The sequence below is a fragment of the Quercus robur genome, chromosome 10 (assembly GCF_932294415.1).
Source record: "Quercus robur chromosome 10, dhQueRobu3.1, whole genome shotgun sequence".
NCBI lineage: Eukaryota > Viridiplantae > Streptophyta > Magnoliopsida > Fagales > Fagaceae > Quercus > Quercus robur.
The window spans coordinates 51156128-51169376 of NC_065543.1; the positions used below are offsets into that span (position 1 = coordinate 51156128).

General features: G+C 34.8%; 2 protein-coding genes across 2 annotated transcripts; both read left to right on the forward strand.

The window, feature by feature from the left end:
- The first annotated feature begins 570 nt into the window (after positions 1-570).
- On the forward strand, positions 571-5190 carry LOC126703720 (glyceraldehyde-3-phosphate dehydrogenase, cytosolic). Its single transcript, XM_050402800.1, has 12 exons — positions 571-705; positions 834-857; positions 971-1071; positions 2010-2125; positions 2247-2346; positions 3240-3386; positions 3500-3560; positions 3653-3750; positions 3883-4025; positions 4206-4289; positions 4553-4642; positions 4837-5190. Exons 1-12 carry the CDS (start codon positions 702-704, stop codon positions 4883-4885), a joined length of 1017 nt encoding a protein of 338 aa, XP_050258757.1. The 5' UTR covers positions 571-701; the 3' UTR covers positions 4886-5190.
- A 2903-nt stretch (positions 5191-8093) lies between these two features.
- On the forward strand, positions 8094-12855 carry LOC126702570 (uncharacterized). The gene is made up of 8 exons (XM_050401315.1): positions 8094-8984; positions 9727-9882; positions 10122-10220; positions 10355-10456; positions 10569-10691; positions 11615-11779; positions 11926-12249; positions 12405-12855. Exons 1-8 carry the CDS (start codon positions 8439-8441, stop codon positions 12699-12701), a joined length of 1812 nt encoding a protein of 603 aa, XP_050257272.1. The 5' UTR covers positions 8094-8438; the 3' UTR covers positions 12702-12855.
- Positions 12856-13249: the final 394 nt, after the last annotated feature.

The window sequence follows — 13249 nt, forward strand, 5'->3', positions numbered from 1 at the left end:
AAAATCAAATTATAGGTGAAACTCGACATTTGTAATGTCGAGTTTTATGTATATTTTATTTTTTAAAAAAAATTTAGTAAAATTTGATATCATTAATGTCAAATTTTATACAAAACTCTCAATTTTATTAAAACCGAGTTTTAAAAATAGGGACAGCCATAGATTGTAAATTAAGCAGCAAGGGCAATGCCCATATTTCCCCAAATATGGGTCCACCTCAAGCCGGGATCCGGTGTACTTTTTTTTTGAATTTGGATTTGGTGCAATACCAATGCAATTACATCACACCCACTCACATCAATTTTTACCACTTTAATTTTGTAACTTTTTTAACTTTTTTTTAACTTTTTTTATTCAAATTAAAAGTATATTTTTTAAACTTTCAATCCCAACCATGTATTATTATTATTATTATCAGGTGTTACAACTTATCAGAATCCCTTTTTTTCGGTTCTCAGATACTGTCAGGAAAACTTCTGGACTACTGACCTGGTACTCCAGGTGTCAGGTAACCTTGGGCCTAGAATTCTCCTAACCGTGACGAGGCAATAAACCCATCGCTACCGGTATTCCCAGTCTCCCATTCCCCCCCTCCTCTTTATATTTAATATTTAAACCCTAAAAGTCTTCATTTTTTCACTAATCTCAACCACTCTCACAGTCTCACTCATAACTCTCACTCTCTCTCTCTCAACAAAGCCATGGGTAATAGCAACAATTTCTGCTTTTTTTTGTTTTTTCATTTTTTAAATTTCATTGAATATTAAATCGCTACAATCTCTGATGCTCACTGTGTTTTTTTTTTTTTTTTTTTTAATTGTGTTAAATTACAGGGAAGGTCAAGATCGGAATCAACGGTATATGATCTTACTATATTTTCGAACGATTTGATTTTTTTTTTTAATATATTCTTTCGTTTTGGATCTGATGGATTCTGGAAATGTTTTGTGTGAAATTGAGAAATTTTCAGGATTTGGAAGAATTGGACGTTTGGTTGCCAGGGTTGCTCTGCAGAGAGACGATGTTGAACTCGTCGCTGTTAACGATCCTTTCATCACTACCGATTACATGGTATTACTTTGAAATCGCTGTGTATTGGCTTTGGATCAGTGGATTTTGTTCACGAAATTGACCTTGTTATTTGAGCTTATAGATTATAGTTCCTCGCTTAGTATGGTGCTCTTTTTTTTTCTTTTGATCTGGATCGTTATATTTAGTTTGGATTTAATAGGATTGTTTGGTTAAAAATAGAGCTTTCGTGAGAGTCGCTAGTAGTAATGGACATGCATACGTGTGTGTGTGTAAATATATGTCTCCATATATGTGTGTGTGTGTGTTTTTTTTTGTTTTTGCTCTGGATCGTTTTATTTAGTTGGGTTGATATACAATTGTTTGGTTAGCTCTAAAGAATTTAAACTCTATAAAGAAATTTTATTTTGGGGTAAATAATAAAAATTCAGAGCTTTTCAGTTTGAATTGGAAACTATGTGAGAATCGCTAATACTAATAGACATACGAATATAAGGCCCATTTGGTTAGACGATTTGGGAGCTTAAAGCGGCATTTTTAAAACCCAAAATTCTGTTCAGCAACTACAACTCTTCATAGCCTTCTTTTTTATTTTTACAAACGCTCATTTTAAACTCAAAACTTTTGGTTAGACATTTTGGAGCTTAAAGCGGCATTTTTAAAACCCAAAATTCTGTTCTGCAACAACTCCTCATGGTTTTTTTTTTTTTTTTTTTTTTTTTTTTAACAAACACTCATTTTAAACTCGAAATGCTATTTTCCAACTGCTTATACAAACGCCCCCATAAATGCACCTGTTATTATTGTTGTTATGTGTGTGTGTGTGTCTGTGTCTGTTTTTTTGCGCACTCATAGAATTTAATACTTGAGAACTATAAATTATAAACTGAAAGTGATCCTAGGAGTTATTTGCGTTTTCTTTTGTGTATTGATTAATGGGGTTCTTTTGGTTTTCCCTGGTGTGTTTTGTGTGGGGGTAGACCTACATGTTCAAGTATGATACAGTTCATGGTCAGTGGAAGCATCATGATATCAAGGTTAAGGACTCTAAGACTCTTCTCTTTGGCGAGAAGGCTGTTACTGTCTTTGGTGTCAGGTACTTTTCTAAACTCTGTGTGATAAATGAATGCAATTGTAATCGATACGTCTTTATATTAGTGAAAATGTGTTGGCGGATTATGGTTGTAATTTGTAAATGCCATTTGAACAATTTGTAGGAACCCAGAGGAGATCCCTTGGGGTGAGTGCGGAGCTGATATCGTTGTAGAGTCCACTGGAGTGTTCACTGACAAGGAAAAGGCTGCTGCTCACTTGAAGGTTTGTCATTGTCATTGCCACTCTTCTATCATATAATTTTTGTTTATAGTTTCATTCCAACCTAGTTTTGCAAAAACCACCCCCTCACTATGCCATCTCCCATCATTTGTAGCACATAATTAGGGCTGAGCCAAATACTACATGTCATAATATATTCATTTAATTTTTTTTCTAACACTAGCTGAGCTCAAGATCATAACTAAGCTAAATTACATGCTTAAACTTGGTTCAATTTTTTGTCAAACAAGCTTGAGCTTGTTTACAATCTACTTTATTGACTTATTATTTCTTTATTTATAGGAAACACCACGATTAAAAATGATCATCCCTTGATTAGTCTAAGCTAATAATTGATGATCAAATTATAATTGAGATCATATTATTTGAGTTAATTAGATAGAATTATTTTTGTTTCAGAACTAATAAAAAATTAGATTCACTAACCTTTTAGTATTAAGATGGACTATTTGTATTATAAATAAATTGTAAATATAATTTGATCTCTGATGAGCTTATTTACAATCTTACGCTATCCAGTTACCAGGCCATGTAATTATATCTACATGAATACATAGACATATAAACATAAGTATCGTCTGTGAGCTTGGATTATCTAATAGTCTGAGTTTAAACATGGGCTTTAGTTTGGTTCATTTGCCAAATAACAACTACAAACATGTCTTTTCTTGAGTGAAACCTGAGTTATTTATAATCAGCTCTCTTCACTTACAGCCCTACATGTCGCTTAGTCAATGTAAATCATTTTTGGCATTTGTTGTGTTAGCCTGCCCAATATTGGTCTTATATTTCATTTTTCAAGTTTATAATCTGTCTCAATATAGTGTGGCCTTGATGCTGTTATCTTACTTGAGTTGGCTTGGTTTGATTGTTAGGGTGGTGCAAAGAAGGTCATCATCTCAGCCCCAAGCAAGGATGCTCCCATGTTTGTAGTGGGTGTCAACGAGCATGAATACAAGCCTGAGCTTAACATCATTTCCAACGCTAGCTGCACTACCAACTGCCTGGCTCCTCTTGCAAAGGTTCTTCTATCAAATTATCTCACACTTCATTTTACGCAATACTGTCCAACTTTGGCACTAGTTGCATTAGAATTCATTTTATTATCTTAATTTATCTTGTATCAATTTTGCAGGTTATTAATGATAGATTTGGCATTGTTGAGGGTCTCATGACTACTGTTCACTCCATCACTGGTGGGTCTACTATTGTCAGTTTTCTCAGCTATTATTCAGGAATTTGCTTCATCTATTAATTTTGATCTCATTTTTTATACTCTCTGATTCAGCCACCCAGAAAACTGTTGATGGGCCATCTAGCAAGGACTGGAGAGGTGGAAGAGCTGCTTCCTTCAACATTATTCCTAGCAGCACAGGAGCTGCTAAGGTATGGAGCTTTATCATTCTGTGTTAAGTTGTAGTTATACCCTCTAACAATTTGTATTGTGTACGGTTTTGGTTGATCTGTATCTGGGTTATCATATTTGAAGTACTAATTCCATTTCTTTTTTATGTGAAGGCTGTTGGAAAAGTGTTGCCTGTATTGAATGGGAAATTAACTGGAATGGCTTTCCGTGTTCCTACCGTAGATGTTTCAGTGGTTGACCTCACTGTGAGGCTGCAGAAGGGGGCAACCTATGATCAAATTAAAGCTGCTATCAAGTAAGGGTGGTGAATAATTTTGTGTTATATGCTTTAGTATCTTTGTTTGTATGGTACGTGTTATTGCCATGTGAACCGTGGGGACACGTGGTGATTAATGTTAAGCTGCTTTACCTTCTGACAATTTTGTGGTGAGGGGTTTCTCATCTTGTATATCTCTTGATTTTGGGTGGTTCTCAGGGAGGAGTCTGAGGGGAAATTGAAAGGAATCTTGGGTTACACCGAGGATGACGTGGTTTCCACTGACTTTATTGGTGACAGCAGGTATGGATAAATATACATATCTTTTTAATGGCCTGTCCCACAACTGGAATATGAAACTGACCTAACATTTGTGGATATTCGTTTTTCAAAAGACATGTTTAGGAAAAGATATCTGATCTTATTGGGCCTTTTTCTATGATCTTATCTTCAATGTTTATTTTCTTGTCCCATTAACAGAGGGAACACTTTATTTCCTTGCATCTCATCTGCTGCATTGTTCAATGAAATTTACCAAATTATTGATTGTTTGTTTAACCGTTCAGGTCAAGTATTTTTGATGCAAAGGCTGGAATTGCTTTGAATGATAACTTTGTTAAGCTCGTGTCATGGTATGACAACGAGTGGGGTTACAGGTATTCACTCAGTTTCCTTCTTGGATAGATCACAGAACATACGTGTCCACTGTGTCAATTAAAATTTAAAAAAAAAAAGTGTCCCATATTGGTGTATTGTAGTTTCATTTCTTTTGAGCCAAATTAGAGGGAAAAAAAATTGGAGAAACATGGTGAATGTGTTGCTTATGTTGCACTTTTTATGGTATTTGCAGCTCACGTGTGGTTGACCTGATTGTCCATGTTGCATCCAAGTGTGGTTGATCTGATTGTCCATGTTGCATCCAAGTGAAGACGGCAACGTCTTGTGAGTTTGTAGTTTGTGTTTTTCTCTGCAGCAGCTATGCGAGTGTATAAGCCATGGGTGGTAAATGACGGCAAGTGAGAATAAAATGGTTTTTTTCAAAAACTACTTGGTGATGTTCAACCAAGTCTTATCTCTAGATGTGAATTAGGACCAGTGTAATGATGGGTTAGGTCTTCACCTTTTCTCTTTGAGGAAGTGGTGTTTGAATATTACATGCTTGCGTGTGTTTTGCATTGTTATAATATTCTGAAGATTTATTACTCGCTCCTTTCCCTAACCCGATTCCTAAGTGTCATTCATGAGTTTAGCTTCTTCTTTTTTTTATTCTCCCTCACCTTTTACCAATTAAAATAATTTAATTTTTTAATTTTCATCCCACTTTTAACAAATAAGATAGTATGATGTTGAAATGATGCCTATGAGAGGTCATTTAGAAGCGTCTTAGAATATAAGCGAACTGTGCTTGGTAATCCAGGAGCGAATCCAAAGAAGAAAATAAGTGGGAATATTTGATGGGATGGTGAATATAAGGCAATCATGTGCAGAATATTTTGTAGAGTTGGTCTGTAACACAGTAAAGCAACAAAAGGAAATTAGGTACATGGACAAGGAAATGCACGGCATGGTTCGTGAACAATGTTATTATTCAGTCTTTGCTTGTCTTAATTTGTACATCTAAATGAGGCTAAGCAAGGCTTCAATCGATCAGCCAAAACTTCAACTCGTTTGGATTATCTGCTTATGGAGCACGGGTCATGTTATTTGAAAAATCATTTTTCCTATTTGGAGAGAGTAGGGCCGGCTGGTGGGGTATTTCAAACACTCGTATTTAGTTTTTAAACGATATTATATATATTTTCATATTTTTTCATTAACACGTATTTTAAAAAATTACAAACAGCATTACTTAAACTCTTCTATTAAAAGGTCTCTAGAAATTTTGGCATGTAATGGTCATTCTCGGTTATAAAAATACTATTGAGTTTCTGTGACATTTCTGAACACATTGTCTCACTTTCTTCTTAATGTGGTCAGATACCAACGATGCTTGGGTTTAAGTTCTTTACAGCTGTTCTAAAAGAAGTGTAAGACCGTGCATTTTAGTCTAGATATGAAATCAAAGCTTATTTTTGATTTAAAGTGTGTGGTACATATTAAATTTTATTAATACAATGCGTTTTACACTCGTGATGTAACGGGAAACCTCTACAGATCATTTCAGCAACTTTCTGTGCTTTATGAAAGATAAGTCAATAATCCGTGAGCACTTCAATTTATTAGTAAATTGACGTCGTTTTCTTTTCTTTTTTTTTCCCCCAAATTTGCAGAGTTATTAAGCATTTTATTGAGAAGAACTACTTTTAGGAATTACAGTAATTGAATCGTAATCAAATGTAAATTAGCATTTATAAGGCACAATTGACAAATCAATACGAATGGTTGGAATGGAAATTAGAAAATGGTTTTAGTATCATGTCAATTATTTATTTATTTTTTATAAATTCGTGGAAAGTATGATGTCAATTTGAATGCGAAATATGACCTGACTGACTTAGTTCGCTTACTTACAAAACCCTTTTTAACCAAAGGGAAGGCATGAGGCATGTGAATTTATTATTTATGTACAACCATAACCTACCTTACAAAATTCCAATTTCTAACAGTTCAGGTTCTAATTCTAAATAAGCCATTTGCGTCATTCAAGGGGTACGTAAGGCCATTTTAATATTTTGAGGAGTTCAATTCAAGAAAAACTCTTATTCACCTAAAATTTGACCCCTTTCTCTACAGTGTTAATTATTTAAAAGCAGTAAATGCCGATTTTTTTTTAATCTTTGATTAATCCATCAGTGAACATGAGAGATTGAGAGTCAATAATGAAGTAATTGAGAATTTGAGATTGGATTCTTTACCGTTGTTGAGTTGGGTTTGACTGTACATGTAATGAGAGTTATGCTGTAAAATATTGCTATATGATTTACTATAAATGAATAATAATAATGGCATTAATATTTAATAGTGTAAAAATTTGATCTTCATTGCTTCTATGGACCATTTTTTATTTTTTTATTTTTGAGTCAAAAGAAATACGATCAAGGGTATGTTACAACAGGCAAGACAACAATTTTAAATATATGATTCTAATCCAACAGAAAGAATTGAATTAGTTGACTACTTGACTGTAACACCACTAACTCCCATTCCAAAACAATTTTTTTAAAGAAAAATGAAGATTATTATGAGTAGCACAAAAATATAAGTAACTTGGTTCAAATTATAAACTCTTTGTCCTCTGTAATGAAAAGACTTGACAAATTATTTCAAACCCTATTTATAGAATAATGATGATATAAGAAATTAAATCTTGAGATTAAAAAAAAGAATAAAAAAATAAATTTTAGAATGTTAAAAGCAACAAATTAAAACTTGAGATTTTAAATAGTAATAAATTAAATCTTAACCCATTTAAGTGGAACAACATTTTCTTTTGTATTTAATGCAGTCTACAGTTTTAATTTGTTACCTTTTTAAAACTTTATGATTTAATTTTTTTACCTTATTTTAAATCATATGGATTAATTTGTTATACTCTTAAACTATAGGATTCAAAATGCAATTATTTTTCAAATAATGTATATATTAAGAAAAGATGTAATAAAAAGACTCTAATTGTATAATAGTAATTCACCTCACCCACCCTCCTGTAATTTTTAGTGAGAAATTTAATCTAGTAAAACAAAACAAAAAAAAACACTACTTTTAATGTAGCAAACTATCATTTGTGGCCAAAAAAAAAAAAAAAAAGTGATTCATGTAAAAGTAACAGATAGTCTATCATAATCTGTCATTAAATAGGAAGTTGTAATGAAGACTCTTTCCGAAGGAGGTTCAAATGTCTTTGCTATATCTATAACGGGATCTCTTAAATCTCATTCTTTTTCTCATGTAAGGCGGCGGGACAATTTTGTGGCCTATGCTTTAATTAGGAGAGCAATAAGTTCTTTTCCTTAATTGGTTTAGATGAAGAATGTTCTACTAAATATGCTGCTAACCTGCCGATCGAAAACTTAATTTAAAATGAATATTTAAGGCGTTGGTCTAACCCCGTCGCAATAGACGACAATGGACCCAGCTGACAAATAAGTACTTACGCTACAATTAAACGTTCAAATGGCAACGTCGTAATATGGAGCGAAAATCAGACCCATTACAGTCCAATCAAGCCTCTTCCCTCTTCTCCAACAATAACAGCTCCGTTTAATTCAAATTTTTCCAAATGTTCGATCTCTCCGCCAAATCAAATATTAGTTATAACATTAAAATTTAAAACCTCTCTCTCTCTCTCTCTCTCTCTAAAACTTCAACTTCAAAAGCCTCTCTCTCTCTCTCTCTCTCTCTCTCTCTAAAATTGGATTCAAATTAAATGCTCGAATTCTCTGATTTTATTTATTTATTTAATTCTAAAAAACCCTAAAATCACTGTAATTTACGGATTTTGATTCCTGTGTAATGGCGACATCGGCGTTCAAATCCACGACGAAGAGAACTTCGATCGGAGCTGCCACGTCATCTTCCACGGATGACTCCGCCGCCACCTCCTCCAACCGCAGCTCCTCCGCCGCAGCTCGCCTCCGCCGCTCTCGCAGCCTCAGCCGATTCTCTCGCCCGAGCTACTCCGGACGCGATGCCTTCGACGACGACGTCGTGGTTCCGGCGCCGAGAGGGAAGTTCGTCAACACGACGCGTGGCTCCGGGTTCCCGGAGATCAGCCTCGACGACCTCGCCATCGAGTTCTTCGACTCCTCCGGCGATCGGGGACGCTCTTCGGCTAAGGGAATCTCCGACGACGTAACCGAAGATTTGAAATCTTCGTCCTCGGCGGCGTCGCAGAGGCGAGGGAGGTCGGTGTCGAGGCAGAGCGCGAGAGCTGCGAGTGGCGGAGATGGGAGGGGCAGTGTGTGTAATAATTCCGGCGGAGGAAGGGTAGTTTCGGAAAGTAATCCGAGACGACGTCGCTCCGTTTCGGTGGTTCGGTATCAGATTAGCGATTCGGAGGTGAAATTTTCATTCTTTTTGGAATTTGAAATTGAATGATTTCATTTTAATAATTGGTTAATATCTGGCTTCACAATTACATGCTTTGGTTTGAGTTAATTTTCTGTGTTTTTATATACATTAATACACAGTTATATAATGTGTACCCGTAATTGTCTTTGCTTGAAAATTTACTGCAAATAATATGATGTGCAAAATGGGGTTAGTGTACTATAATGGTTATTGGGTACATCCGAATGAGTGACAATTACGATATTATGGTTTTCGTTTTATGATTATTGTTCTTTATCATCAATACAAGAATCCAATGGCTTTCTTTTTTTTTTTCTTTTTCTTTTTTATGTGGGCGGGATTCGATCTCATGTCAAGTATTGAAGGGCAAGAGACTTAGTTGTGGATTCATAGTTATTAGGATTATGAGGTGATAAGTTATAGGCTTTGGCCTCCTCTCTTAATGTAATTATGAGAATTTACTGTTGCATTGGGATGCTTTTCTTTGAGAAACATATAATGGGTTTTTTTTACAACCTATGTATATATGCTCTTTGCTATCGAAAATGATGAATTGTTTTAAGGACGTTTATGGAATACCTGGTAGCAAGTTTCATGGACAAATAGTTTTATTGGTGGCAAGGTTATATATTATCATTATTGCTTTGCTAATCAAGAGCGTGCATTTCTTCCTAGCTATGGGTGAAGGTGGAGAAAATATCTGACTTGTTTATGGTTTTTTAAACAACAGAGTGATCTAGATCATTCTCAGAATTCAAGCAATCGTGCTAATCCGAAGAGCGTTGGTAGTGGAAACAAACAGACACGACCAGCAGTTTCAAATCAAAGACAAGTATTGAGAAGGTCTTTTAGTCAAAAAGATTTGAAGTCTCATGATGGCTATTCTGTAAGATTCTTTCTTCTCTTATGGCTTATAGTGTTATTACTCTTGTTTATCTATGTTGAAAATGGTGGGGAGAAAAAAGGGCTTGGAGTTTTATAATAAAGATGTTTACAAACAGGTTCTGATTCTTGGGTATAGAGCTGTACATACCTATATTTTAAATCCTATTTAATATCATTTAAAGATTTTCTCATCAGACTTGATCTGAGTTGAATTTAAAACTATGTCCGTGGATCTCTCAGAGCCAGTCTTCGGTCCTTACTGATGATGAAGGAAGGGATGGTCGTTCCAGTAGAAGTGGGATTGAGAAGACAATACGGGCAGTTTATGCACAAAAGAAGGTTGATTATTTTGCATAAAATGGCAGTAATACAATAACATCAGTCAGTTGTATATTTTTACCTAGACCAAAAGGGAAAATAAAATTGTATTTTTATGTCAGCTACTAACTGTTCTCATCCTTTTCACCCATCAGGCCGAGCACCCTTCTGAGGATGATGTTAATGGTGGACTGTATGCAGTAATGAGAAATGAACTTAGAAATGCTGTGGAGGAGATCAAGATGGAACTTGAACAAGTCAGTAACTTTAGTGTGATGTAGAACTTGTCAATATGTCTTTAGTTGTAAATTTGGTTGAATCTTTGTTATGTTTACAGAAACTTACTAGTGCTCCTTGCAAGTTATGCAGGCAATGGAGAAAAAAAAAACCTCCTCTGATTCAGCAAGTGGGGATTGCATGCAGTCCAATGATTCTGATGTTCTTCAGGCCGTCTCTTCAATCAGAAGGAATTACTCCACCAAATTGGGGCAGGTATTTCAATCTATTTTAATGGTGATTGGTAACTTCACCCCTTGGTGTAGTACTCTTGTATATATGAAAAGAAACCATTGGAAACTCTTTCTTTCATTGTTTTTGACCTGCAAAATCTTTCCAGCTCTCACTTATGGGGTGTTGTTGCATGTATCCTTTTGTCAGTTTATGAAAATTATATCTTGTTAATTTTTTGACATAAACATGTTATCTTGCTGAATGTTTGATTTTAATTTACAGCTTTCTAAGCTTGTGTTGCAGTATTTTGATCATTTGTGGGTTGTCCATTAATTAGCCGTAACTGGTATTTAGGATAGTGTTGTTGTGTGTATCCTTTTGTCAGTTTATGAATATTAAATCTTGTTAATTTATTGACATATGTATGTTATCTTGTTGAATGTTTGAATAAATTGGCACAACTTTCTAAGCTTGAGTTGCAGTGTTTTGATCATCTGTGGAACTAATTGGGAAAGTAATACTGGTTTTTCCCAACTTTCTAACTGTTAAACTGATGCCTTCATTCGATGTGTTTTATTAAGTTGTGAAACTAAACTGCTTTATGTATCAGCTTTGTTAAACTGATGCCGTAATTCGATTTGTCTTTTAGTAAGTTGTGAAGTCAAACTGCTTTATTTATCAGGGTTGCCTTTGACATGAAAAAGAGCCAATTAAATTACTTTTTAACTAGCTAATGAAGACAACACATGATGTCTGTTATTCAGGGCAGATAATTATCATACACACACACACACACACACACACACACACACACATCAGCCATTTTCTTTGGGTTCTATAGAATGGAATTGCTTGTTAGAGAATATATAATTTGATTTGAGTGTTGCATCCAACAAGTTGCTCTTGAGACTCATCTTTTGAAGAAATTACTGAATACTGATGGATCTTATTATATGACTTCACAGTCAGAGAAGCGTAAACAAGATCTATTGGCTAAAATAGTATTGGAGGAGCAACGTGGTAGGGAGCTGTCTAAGATTGTGAAGGAAATGCTTCCTGATACAAAGAAAAAGGAATTGCTTCCTGATCCAAAGAAAAATGCTGTAGAAAAACCTGCACGAGCCAGAAGGGTACTCTCTTTTGCACTGTAGTAGGGTTGCATTTATGTCTCAAGTCTTTTGACAGTAGTTTGATTGTTTCAAAATAATATTCCTCTCTTCTGTGGGTAAAATTTATAGACTTCATTAACTTTTTTATTTGATATATGTTTTGCCAGAGGAGTAATGACCGAAGTAGGATGTCAAAGCGATTGACTGAGGAGGCAGAGAAGTATATTGAGGACTTCATTTCTAATGTTGAAGATACAACAGACATTTCATCTCTTGACGGAGAAAGGAGTGATACTAGCTCATCTATAGGAGTAATTGTAAAGCCAGAAACTCTTTATAGTCCGGCAGTATATAATTCTCTTCCTGTTGAAATGGATGGGGTTGTACTGCCTTGGTTACAGTGGGAAACTAGTAATGAAGGTACTCCTCAATTATGCAAGAGTAAGGCGGAGCCTCCTACGACTCCAAATACATTACGCAATGCAGCTCAGGTAATCTCTAAATACACAACTAAGCATAGTAACATGCAATTCTTACTTCATAGGCCACAGAAAAAATGTTTAATTTTAAAATCCATTCCTAAAACTTTCCTTTTTCTGCATCTTTGATCATCATTCGACTCATTTCTTTGAAATGCATATTATAGGGAGTGTATACTGCACAAGACCAAAGTAATCGTTCTACCAGCAGTCGTGGGAGTTGGAGTCCTGGAGTTATTGTCAACCTGTCAATGAAAATAGAAGAAGATACAGGGAGAAAATTTGGAGAACCTGTTAATTATCGTAGCCAATCTTGTTCTGGTGAATCGAGAGGGGGGTTATGGCTTGACATGGATGATTACCTCAAGCCTCAAAGCACTGAAGAATTTATCATTGAAAGGTGGAAGCAAAAAGAGAGAATTAGTTCAGGCAGTCTTCTGCTTTGTAATCACATGTTTTTTTAGCTATAATCCCTTTTTGAAGGTTTTGTCCCCCACATTTAGACTACGGTAATTACTTATTACTCTGTATAGATAACTTGTTTTTAATATCTTTTTATTTTTATTTATAAAAGTAGCTGTAGACGTTCATCTTAGAAAAGTGCTTAGTGCACTAACTGATCCTTTCTATCATAGTTTAGTTGTGTTGTATACCATTAATTATCTTATTATGCTTTGGATATACGTATCCTCTCTTAATGTGTGGATCCTGAAGCCGTGTGAGATCAACACATTGTGAGAGAAACTATGTATGTAACTACATATCCATTGCATAAGATACTTTCTTGTATAATAAGTTGCTTTAAAGGTCAGTGTACTAACTAGCATTTATGCATTCTTTTGCTTTGTAAAGATTTTCATTAGTTCTAATTTAAAAACATGACAAATCTCATTGCTTTGAGGCTAAGTTATAATATTTGTTTGCTGTAATTAGGGGTGGCAATTTTTATCTATATTCATGAACCCGTTCATTACCCATCTTATTTGGATAAGTTTTATCCCAACTCATTTGA

What these genes read in the sequence shown, in the direction of transcription:
- LOC126703720 (XM_050402800.1), top strand. An exon ending in TCATCACTACCGATTACATG is followed by an intron (nt 1,072 to 2,009) that starts GTATTACTTTGA and finishes GTGTGGGGGTAG; the next exon opens with ACCTACATGTTCAAGTATGA. An exon ending in CAAATTAAAGCTGCTATCAA is followed by an intron (nt 4,026 to 4,205) that starts GTAAGGGTGGTG and finishes GGTGGTTCTCAG; the next exon opens with GGAGGAGTCTGAGGGGAAAT.
- LOC126702570 (XM_050401315.1), top strand. Translation starts at nt 8,439, where the DNA reads ATGGCGACATCGGCGTTCAAATCCACGACGAAGAGAACTTCGATCGGA. An exon ending in ATCAGATTAGCGATTCGGAG is followed by an intron (nt 8,985 to 9,726) that starts GTGAAATTTTCA and finishes TTTAAACAACAG; the next exon opens with AGTGATCTAGATCATTCTCA. An exon ending in AACCTGCACGAGCCAGAAGG is followed by an intron (nt 11,780 to 11,925) that starts GTACTCTCTTTT and finishes ATGTTTTGCCAG; the next exon opens with AGGAGTAATGACCGAAGTAG.